At 43.4% G+C, this 11,593-nt stretch overlaps 1 protein-coding gene across 1 annotated transcript in view; it reads right to left on the bottom strand.

Moving 5' to 3' along the window:
- Spata16 (spermatogenesis associated 16) overlaps positions 1-11,593 on the bottom strand; it is a 255,304-nt gene that overhangs the window by 92,465 nt on the left and 151,246 nt on the right. The window contains exon 4 of the mRNA XM_005343898.3: positions 3,705-3,789. Within this exon, the coding sequence (XP_005343955.1) occupies positions 3,705-3,789 (85 nt within the window). The remainder of the gene's footprint in view (positions 1-3,704; positions 3,790-11,593) is intronic.

Here is an 11,593-nt window from a genome sequence, read left to right as displayed (position 1 = left end):
AGAGAGAGAGAGAGAGAGAGAGAGAGAGAGAGAGAGATGCTTGTGAGCATTATTCTGGATTGGATGTTTGTCAACTGAATCTGATTCTCAGCAAGGACTGAGATTATGATTTGAAGACCTGAGGTTGCAGACTGGTGAAGAAAATTGAGAAAATAAAAATTCGGTGGGGAGTGAACTGAAGATGGGCCAGCTTGCTCCTGTTCAGTGGGATTTCTCTGCACTTCTCCTGTGGCTATTTTACAGTATAATGTCTGTTGCTGCCTTTTCCGATTCCAGGTGATGAGCAGTGCAGAGAGGGTCAGTCTGCGATCTCATTGCAGAAGACAAGGCCGTACAAACTTACGAATGTCTTGTAAACACATGGCTGAGAGTGAACACGGGAGAACAGTCTCTATCAGTGGAAGGTTGCAACCTCCTTGTTCATATGATTCTGGACACTTTAGACTGCCATTAAAGAGCTGGGGGCTGAAGGTAGAACGGATCTTCTAACTGGATAAAGTTTTTGTATTAATATTATTGCAGAGGTAGGAGAGATAGCTTGGAAAAGAATATTTGCTTTTCTTCCAGGAGACCAGAGTTCAGTTCTTAGTACCTACAGTGGGAAGCTTACAACTGCCTGTAATTCCAGTTTCATGGCATCTAACACTCTCCTCTGGCCTCTATGTGGAACCCACACATGCACATGCTCTCTCTCTCTCTCTCTCTCTCTCTCTCTCTCTCTCTCTCTCTCTCTCTCTCTCTCACACACACACACACACACACACACACACACACACACCTTAAGGCATCTTATTCAAACATCCAGTTTCAGCTCGTGCAAGCACTCCCTGTCTTGCTGATTAGCACAGCCTTGTGATGAAGTTTCAAGATGTTCTCCGCAAGGATGGCTGGTGGCAGAAGACTGGGCATCTTGCTACAGAGACAGTGTGTTCTAGTGCAACCATCAGAAGTTATTTTCAACCCTCCTGACCACTGCAGAGGTGATGCTATTATAGAATAAGATGTGCAAACACTTTTATTCAGATGGCTGTAGCTCAGTGTGAGCTGTCATATGACACAGACTGCTATGCCGTTTTCCATCCCTGATGGGGTGATGGTGTGGAAAGTGTTTCTAATGCAATCGAAGGATGTTCCTGAGATAACAGTGGCACAGATCAGTTCTGATGTATTTGACAGTTTGTGGGTCAATAGATGCAGAGTCATGGAGCCTGGCACTAGAATCTTCATGTTCTGAAAGTTTCCATTTCTACATTAAAACCTCCACAGAGGCTAACTAAGCAGAGGAGTCAGGGTTTTATGCACTTGAAAAGGGAACTAGCAGATGCACCTTAGACTTAAGGTGGTGTTATGCTCCTGAAGCCTCACCCATCTAAACTGAGATGCCTTCAATACATCCATCCAGCGTGACAAATGTCGCAGGGTGGACTTGCCTACCTTGAACACACTCAGAACACTTGCGTCAGGCTTTTTTAGGCAAATCTTCTAGCAGCCAGGCTATTTCATAATGAAACATTGACTATCTCATGTAGATTGTTAAATGCTGTACTGTGAGTGAAAAAACCAAAACTAAAACCAAAACAAATGTGAAGTTAAAAAAATATTCCTAAGTCAACCATTTTATACTAGGAACTACCTACAATATAGTAACTGTTTATTCATTCTTTGAATCAACTTATATAGTAGTGAGTTTCATTATAGCATTTTCATATGTCATTATCTTAGTCCCTTTCCTGCATACACTTCTTATCTTAGAAAGGAGAAGAAAATAGTGCCGGTCTACGCAATTTTTTTGAGACAGGGTCTTTCTGCTCAGCCTCCCAAGTGCTAGAGGACATGCACACACCACATCCCTGGGCTCTGACCGTTCAACCTTAATGGCTGTTTACAAATGGCTGTGCATATGTCATCCATGTATCTATATTGTGTAATGTCAGGGAGTATTATGAAGCTGATAAGTGAGATTGCCAGGGCAGATTAAGAGAGTCAGGCATTCCTGACTTCACAGCGGCTTCATTTTTCTTAAAAATTCTGATGTCATTTTTGGATGAGTCTAAGATTTTGGATGAAGTTTTAGTACTGACATGAGCTTTGAGGATGATCTTCTCAAACACTGTGTCAGTCACTTCTTACTTTCTACTGAAGCCAGAGACTCATTTTAGCTAGGGGGTCTATGGCTAGCTGAGGCTGGAACTCATCTGAAGCAGGTCTTGCTTGCAGCCAGGGGCTCTTCTCACCAATTAAAAGAATGCAATGAAGAGTGTATTTTCTTATCACTTATTAATATAGAATAACAAAATTTAGAATTTTTGATGTTAATTTTTATCATTGCGGACATGTATATATTGCCAAGTGGAGATTATTTTCTTACTTTAAGGTGAATAAAATGAGGCTATTTATGTTTTTTGAAAAATGAAGGAAAGAAAACTCTTGTTTAAAAGCATCAGCCTTATAATTTGTCTTTATATGTGCCTGTATTAAATACAGAAAGTGCAGCATGCACACAATACGTATTTGTTTTGTAAATGAATAGCTCAAATCAAACCTTTGTTAGGAAGACTCCACATCAGACTTGCTGATCACTTCCTGAGATTCAAACCCTCTCTTGCTTCTTTTAAGATATCTTGAAAATTTTCCAATCAGACATCAGCTATTGTATGCATCATATTGCTTGCGTTTTTCATATCTACCAATTCTTTACAGTTAATATTTAAAAATACCGTTCTTTTAAAATCTATGTATGCATGTGTGTGTGTGTGTGAGCGTGGGAATCACACACGCGAGCGCAGGTGCTCTCTGGCCAGAGGAAGGCGCTGGATCCCAGCGGGGCTGGGTTTACAGGTGGGGCAAGCTGCTGGATGTTGGGAGCTGAGTGCTCTTACCTTGCCTCCGGCCACTATAACTGCTTTGTTTTGGTTTTTGTTTGTTTTGCTTTGCTTTTCATACTTATCTAATTACTATTAGGGATTCTTTTGGGGATTAAAAGTGTTTATCCAAAAACTCACCCCCTCTTTTTTCCCTTATAGGTGACAGGTCTCAAATACAACAGGGCTAATTTAAAACTGTAAACAGGTCTCAAATACAACAGGGCTAATTTAAAACTGTAAATCGAGCTTCAGGTATTTGAATGGGGAGACATAAAAGTTACTGAGAATTTTAAATGGAAAGAGAGCGAGCTAATGAGTCAAGTTTTCCTCACAAGTCTGAGGAATGGCTTCTCGTTCATCTACCAGGGCTCTGAGAGGACATCCTGCTGTCGTTTGAAAAGCAAGTGACGGCAGGTTTGCTGTTGCCCAGTTTCCAGTACGTCACCCACATTCCCCTCATCTTTTCGTCACCCTCCACCAAGCATTAATATCACCTCAGATGTTTGCTGTTGAAGCCTGTAGCTCAGAAAGGATGCGTAGAAGTGCGGTGTGCTTTAGGGGGCTGTGTCATCACAGTATGCCTGGAAAAACAGTTCCTGGGATGTCTGAGTTATATTGAGCTGTAAAACTCCAGAACGGGCCAAGGGTTAACAACCCTGAATTTTGTCCTTAAAATTAGTTTCAGAAATCTCCATTATAGACACATTACCTCTGGGCGGTGGCCGCCTGATTGATTTGCCCAGAGCTACCTTCTTCAGTGGTCTTTTAAGCACTCATCCTTCATTTTGCTTCTAGAAATGAGACGCGCTCCTCCTCCCTCGCGGGGGCATCGGGTTTTACCTGCCAGTACAGCTTGATGAGCTTGCTTACACCGTGCTCACTTCCTCCGCAGAGCCAGAACATGTAGTCAGCAATCATGGCACTCCTTGGACAAAACAGATGTAAAATACCGTGAGCTTACAAGGCAGAGGGAGAGCTGTAATAGACAGTGTGCACAAACCATGTGTACATTTAACCTGAGTAAGAGTAAGCCAAACAAAACACTTTTAAGGATATGGTACGTAGCTGACTCTTTTTCAAGCTGCCCAAGAGTACTTATGCACGGGTGTTTATGCTCTGCTTTGGTCTTTTGTATGAAGCATCAGAAGATGCACAGAGTAGCAGATCCTAAAGGCTCCTTTTTGTGGGACTGTTGCACCATGCACACAGACTTTAAGATGTTTGCAAGCCTAGCACAACTCTGAACTGTTAGATGGCCATTTAAGCACGCCTCAGGCTTTACCTGAGTTAAGAGATTATTTATCTCTGATTAAATTTGCTTTTTTTGCAACTGAAAATTAAAAAAAACAAAACAAAATACAATTCAACAGATAACCCCCCTCCCAACTTTGTGTCTAATTGAATTAGCTTCCAGATCCAGTGCATACAGTCAATGCATTGGTCTTATTAAGCCGGGGGATATTAAAACTATTGTGGAATGGATATTAATTCATTACTTAGCACCCCTTGGAAAACAGTTTACTTTTATAGCTGTTTCTTTGCTAGGATTCTCTATTTCTTTTTTCCCCAGAGAGTGCAAATCCAATTAAATGTGACTAGAAGTAATTCCAAATTGTCACGTTAGCCAATTAAACATATAATAATCCTGTGTACCTAATCAGTAGTACCAAAAGTTTATTTATTTAAGTAGAGCTATCACTGTGTACTCCTGCCTGTTTTTCTTATCTTCGCCTGCAGATACGTGTTGTTTCTTGACATCACTGTAAATTGAATTAGAAATGTTCCTTCCCTAAATATAGGTTGTCTGAGGCAGAGAAACTATAAACTTACTATAGCACTTTTCTCAAAGAATTAAAACATTTACATTCCTGCTCATGACAGACAAAAATTAGGACTTCGAAAATCAGCAGTGGGGCTGGGAAGATGGCTCAGTGGGTAAGAGGATTCGCTGTGCAAACATGTGGACTGGAGCCAGCTCCACAGCTTCTATGTAAACTCTGGGCCTGGCTATGTGTGTGACTGTCACTGCAGGGCTGTGGGGTCCCACAGACTGGAGCATCACTAGGGCTCATTGTCTACTTAGCTCCACACTGGGTGAGCGACAGTGAGAGTGACAGAGCAGGACATCTGGTGTCCTCTTGTGGCTTCTGCATGTGACACACACACACACACACAGACACACACACACACACACACACACTGGGAAAAACAATAGCGTTTAGAGGATTACTCAACTCAATGGTTTCTTAATGCACATGGAATGTTGGAAAAGAGTTGTATCCTAACATTTCAAAGAAATGACAGTTATCTTTGAAGATTCCTGTCATGTTTCCCTGAGGCTGTAATAATAGGAAAAGTCTACCAGGAGGCTTTGATGCTGTGTGAGTGTAGAGAGACATCAGGAGGCAAAGCTGCATTTCAGAGGTTTGTGTTTGGTAGAAGCATCTGGAAAGTCTTCTCCTAGTGACCCCCAAAGCAAGTCAAGCTGCCATGAAGGTGCTCTTACCTACATTCTGCTGTCAATATGAAGTCAAAGGATCAATAGAAAATGTGAAAAAATCTACTCCCAAGGGCGGCAATGCAGTTGTTAGAGGAGGTGTAAACTACCTTGCCGTTCTAGTCTGTACTCGGCTTCCTCCTTCCACTTGAGTTTGGATGTACAGATAGGTCAGAAGTGAACTCAAAGCAGGAATGTGAGTCAGAAAGACTTGAGTCCACTGCATCTGCTTCCCCAGGGGAAGAGCAGCCCCACTTCTACTACTGGCCTTCCTCTGTCCCACAGGGCAGCCTGGGGAGTCAGGGTAGTCTGGAAAGAGACCCAACAAGTGTGTGGACGTATTGTGCCTTATGACGATCGTGAGGCAGCTGACAGGGGTTTCATACTGTCGAATTAAAAACGAGCATCTCCAAGGACGAAGGTACCATGTGAGAGCCAGGATCTGGCAGACTTGCTATATCAATCAATGCAAACATTACCCACTGTTTTCCTACTCTTCGTCAGGTATCTGTTCTAATGGCCCCAAGTCCTGCACACTAGTCAGTGTGGCTCAGTGTTGCTACTGTCTTTGCCTGCTGTCAGCATTTTATGCACCTGACCATCGAGGGTTTCTGCACTCTGGTCAGATCTCATCAGCTCGCTCCCTTTAATGAAGTGAGAACTTTCTGTCTGTTTGTCTGTGTGTTACTGCTAAGCACCACATCAAGCAGTTTACACGGCAGAACGTAAACCCAGCACACCAGCTTCCACACGGGACCTCACTCGGCTGAGCCAGCATGGGAACAATTCTAACAGTTCTCCACTCTCTGGTTGCTCTTCTCTTTCCAGTTCCCCTTTCTCCTGGAGGTTTTCTGTCAGCTCACAAATGTGCTGTCTCTCCCACTGCGAACTCTCTTTCCTCCCCCTTCCAGTGACTACCTGACTACTACTTCTTCTCCATTAAAAAACAAAGAAAACCACACAAACCAACAAAAACCTTAGAAGACAGAAACACAAAACATGTGTACTCCAAGCAGACCTCTATTCCTTCCAGTGCCTCCCACACTGCTGAGGGCGGTGGTTCACCTCTGTCCTGATGTGACATGTGTTCTTGGTTTAGGGATGATATTACTTCCCACTTGGCTTTCTTTCTGGTTTTCTCCTATGTCCTGGTTGCTCTCTTGGGTCTCCTGGAGTCTTCCCCTCCCCAAATTCTCACTTTCTTGGTGAGCACACTGGTTTCATGGTTTTAAACACCAAATATATATTGGCTATCCAACCCTTCCACCATGTATCTGAACCACTCTCTTAATCCTGAATCTCTGGAAGCTAACTTCCCAGCCTTTCTACTTCTCAACGCTTCTACTTGATGACTAATTGGTACTTAATGGAACAAAATCATATGTAAGACTCTGAGCTTCCTTCCTCCCTCCCAATACCTCACAGTCTTCTCGGATTTTCTCTTCTGTGCCTTGGCTTTATTATATTTTCAATCAACACATAATAATTACATAAGTTATGGAGGATAATGTGATATTTTTATGAACATTTATCTTTATATATGTATATATGAATATTTATCCACATATCCTATATATGTGAATGTATATATCCACATATCCTATATATGAATATATATTCCTATTCTTAGAGTGTGTGTGTAATAATCAAATCTACATAACTAGCATCTATCACTCAAGCCCTTATTATTCTTTGTAGCGAAACATTCAAAATCCTCTCTTTTCGTGATGCTGAAATTACGCTATGTTACTAATGAATGCAGTCACCATACTGTGTATTAGACAAGAGACCTTATTTTCCCATCACTTTGTACCCAGTGACTGACTCTTCCCGCCCACTCCTTTCTAGCTTCTTCTAATCTATTCTATACCTCTAGCTTTCATTTCCACAAGTAAGAGTGTGTGTATTTCCTCCTGAATCTGGTTTATCATACTCAGCACATGGCTGTCCATGTTCACCTATGTAGCTGCAAGCAGGGATTCATTGCCCTGTGGCTGAATAGTGCACACGTGTGTCTGCACCACGTTTTCTTTCTTCCATCCATCCCCTGACGGAAGCAAGGTGGATTTCTAATACTGACTTTTGTGCTGTGATCAGCATGAGGTATGGGTATTTTTTTGATGCACTGATTTCATTTCAGTTGCTGTATACCTAGTAGAGTCCTTGCTTGGTCCATGCTGCGGTCATCCCCAAATCCCTGGAGTCACCCCTGAATCCCCCTCCTCTCACATTCCCTATCCAGTAACCCACTTCAGAATACTGCCCCTTTCATACCTCCAGCAGTTTTATATAGTCCATAATCTCTGACACGGTTTACTGCAACAGCCTCCAAGCTAGACTTCCTTTTCTCGGTTATTCTATTTTCAATCAGGATTGAGAGAGATACCATTACAATCACTGGGTCAGAACAGCCTTCTCCAGGATTTGAATCTCTTCAAGTTAAAACCAGAGTTAATGGCATCTGACTCCCGTGCCCTCTAACCAGTTCTCTGACCTATTGTTTCTAAGGATGTGGGTGTGTGCTTGCATGCATGCCTGCATGTGTATGTGTGTGTGTGTGTGTGTGTGTGTGTGTGCGTGTGAGAATCCTTCTAGATAAAGAAGTCATTTGCTTCTCTGAAGCTGGAGTTGAAGGTGGTTGTGCTGCCTAACCAGGGTGCTGGGAGCTAGACTCCAACCTTCTCTGCAAGAGCAGCTAGTGCTTTTAAGCAGTGAGACAGACATTCCTCCAGCCCCACCTTACCTCATTTTTTGTGGACAATTCACCCTAGTTTAGGCACTCTGCACTCTCTGTTCCTCAGAAAGACCAGGCAGGCTATCGCTATGGAAATGTACCTGGCCAGTTTTGCGTAGCCATCCTTATGTGGCTCCCATCCTCAAGGTGTCAATTACATTCCGAGGCTATGGTGCACTGCATTTCTTACTTTTTCTGCAGTGGTTGTCACATGTATGTATGTATGTATCATCTAAAATCTATCTATCAATCATCTATCTAGCTATCTATTTGTCTGTCTATCTGTCCATTCATCATCTATCTATCTATCTATCTGTCTGTCTGTCTGTCTGTCTGTCTGTCTGTCTAATCTATCTATCTATTATCTATCATCTATCTATCTATGTATCTATCTATGTATCTATGTGTCTGTCTGTCTGCCTGTCTGTGTGCACATGCCACGGTGCACATATGGCGGTCAGAAAGCACCTTACAGATGTTGAGTTTCTCCTCCTGCATGTGGGTTCCTGGAGACTGCACTAATGCGGTTAGGGATGGTGCAAGTGCTTTCCCCCACAAAGTCATCTCACTGGCACCATCCTATTTGGCATTTCTGCTGGCCTCCACTTCTGCAGGGAGCAAGTAGCACACTGCAGCAAGTGCTTTAGATCTGGTCCACACTGTCTGTAAGTGAAATTGCAGGACTATCGCGATGCTCGCCCCTGTGTGCATGTCTTCCACATCACCTTGCTGCAATAGAGGCACTGAAGCCTGTGACGGGGCCACGGAGCCGCAGAGCCTGTGGCCTGCAAAGCTTCATCACCTGGCCCTTTACTGGTGTGCATCCCCTCACCCCCAGGCAGGGATTCATATGTTTGGCCACTGCTTTGTCTGCAGTGTCTGTTTGAACCCTGTACCTTGCTTGCAGTCATACAAGTATTCATTGAATGAACAACAGCACCTTTTCAGATTTATTTGTTAAAACTAAAGAGAGAAATTAAACTCTGTGCTACAGACCCCGGACTCCAGCTTGAATGGTCTGGCCTTGGGTTACTCTTACTGTCCCCTTTCGGAAGAATGAACTCAAGTGGAGATGTGGCGATGGAGCTACAATCCGATCTGTCCAGTACGAATTCCACTGCAAGTTAGCTCCCAGCCGAGCTTAAGAACGCTAATGGATGCTGATGCATTTATTACACAAAATAAAGAGGGCGGGTGGGAGGAGGCGCACTGGCCCAGTGTGGCGCATCTGAAGCTGTGTTTGGGGTGATGCCTTCAGTCATGTGTCAGCCAGCTCGGGTCCCTGCAAGCACGTCTCCCACCGCTTTCATATTATGTCTGAATTCATTTCATGGCACTGTCACTGAAGTCACGTTTCTTTACTCAACACATCTGTTAAATGTAAAAGGGTCGGAATCTGGCACAGGTACGGATGTATTCGTAAGTATAAGGTATGTGTGTCACGGACTCAGCTTATTGTGACTCAAATCCTGTCCCGACAGAATGGCACACACACAATCACAGAATTAGGCTTTATTCTTGGTAATACAGAAATTAGCTTTTGTTTTCTAAATTAAATGATGGGTTCCTGTATATGAGCACATCAATGCTAGCCGAGTTTTCAGATGGCTCTCTTCAAACAGGCTGTGCCATTCTCAGAGAATTCTCTCGGGAATTGCCATATCCCAAGGCCTATGCCTGCTTTCAGAATTTACAACATTTCTACTCAGCATGGCCACACGGTGGTGTGAAACAGTAAGGTACGGGTAAACAAGAGAAAAATCACAGCGCAGTCCTCAGTGTGGCGGCCCTGGGCTGGCTGGCTGGAACCTTGAGAAGTCATTTCGTGCATCACCTTGCCTTTAGGCAGGATCACACTTAAACCTTTCAAATGAGACTGATGAGAATCTATTCTGTTTCTTTTTTTTTCCGAGACAGGGTTTCTCTCTACTCTGTTTCAAAGACCTGCAGAGAAGGATGCTGCTCCGAATTCCTGGGATTCCACAGCAGCACAGCCACAAATGCCGTCTTTTCCAGCTAGAACCTGCCGCCTTAGTTCTCTCCCCAAGGCTCACACAATGCACGTGGCCCTGGGCTGTAGAAGGGCAACTTGAAATAGCCCCACAACCATTTTTTAACATTCTCATGCCTGGTTAATTAATAAACTCGTCTGTTTTGATCTTCGCATGGTCCCTTTTCCTCACCATTAGCAGCCATCATGGTTGCCTTTTCAACTCTTGTAAGTCCCTCCCCTTCCTCCTGTTACAACTGGAAACTGGCTCAGCCAGAGGCTCAGGATGACTGTGTGGGCGCTGCATGCAGCTACTCCATGTATTTCTCGGGTGCAGATACTCAGAAGGGTGCATGCATGTTGGCTAACTATAGACTCGATCCATTTTAACACACTTAAGAAGTTGTTTCTTCCTCCCTATACTAAAAAAAAATGCTCAAGATGATACATGTTACATATTCATATGCATATATATTATTAATTTTAGATGAATTAATATTGATGCCCAAATGTATATGCCTTTTGAGTATAAATACATACTAAGAAGGAGATACTATTCTGAGCAGAAGGGGCAAACCATCAGTTTTACTCTAACACATACACACACACACACACACACACACACACGCACACACGCACACACACACACTCACACCCCAAGCATTTTTTGTAGACTTCCTCATTTCCCACGTAGCAGTAGCTACAGCAGTCTTTAAACAATGTAAAATGCAGTAAAATTCAAGCTCCTGGGGGTGACCTAGACTCTTTGCAGCCTCTGCCTCTCCTGTCTAGCATCCTCCATCAGAACCTTGGACCTTTCTTGCTGGATTTCCTGTTTAATAGTGATTTGTTGATTTTCTTGGCATTGCCTTCTTTCTCTAGACCTGTGCAGTCCAAATGGTTGTCTCTAGCCCTAAGTGATTAATTATATTTAAATGAACGGAAATGGAAAAATTGAATTCAGTTCAGCAGGTTTACAGACACTTTTTTTTGGTAGCCAGCAGTTACCCATGGCTAGAGGCTCTCCTAGTCAGTGGTTAGAGCGTCTCTTGTCACCAGTGGTTTTACTGGACACTGTGCTCTAGGACGGAAGCCATGGGAGCCTCCAGCGTAGGGCCTCAGACAGGGCTGCTAAGGAGGAGGTGCTCAATCCTTGTTTATTTTTAAATAATAAAATCATATCTATTTAGGTGTTTGGTGCCTTTATTCTCCTTTAGGGGGAAGTGAGTGACAGGATCTCATGTGCCAAGACTGGCCTTGAGCTTGCTGTGTAGGCAAGGACTGTCTTCTTTGTCTGATGCTCTGTTCCCTCCTCCTCAGAGGTGGGATTTCAGTATTACGGGGGTGGTATTGTACAGCTACTGTCCGCATTACTTTAGGCTTAGCATTGGCCATCTCCTGCTTCCAAAACCAGTTCACAGCAATCTCTTACATGTTTTGGGCATGTACACATGGACACTTGCTGGGCACAGAAGAAGTTAAACATATCCAGCCTTCTTTCTTTCTTT

This window comes from Microtus ochrogaster, chromosome 1 (genome assembly GCF_000317375.1).
Source record: "Microtus ochrogaster isolate Prairie Vole_2 chromosome 1, MicOch1.0, whole genome shotgun sequence".
NCBI classification, from domain to species: domain Eukaryota; kingdom Metazoa; phylum Chordata; class Mammalia; order Rodentia; family Cricetidae; genus Microtus; species Microtus ochrogaster.
Note: the sequence above shows the minus strand (reverse complement) of the source record. Positions and strands in the feature narration are given on the sequence as shown.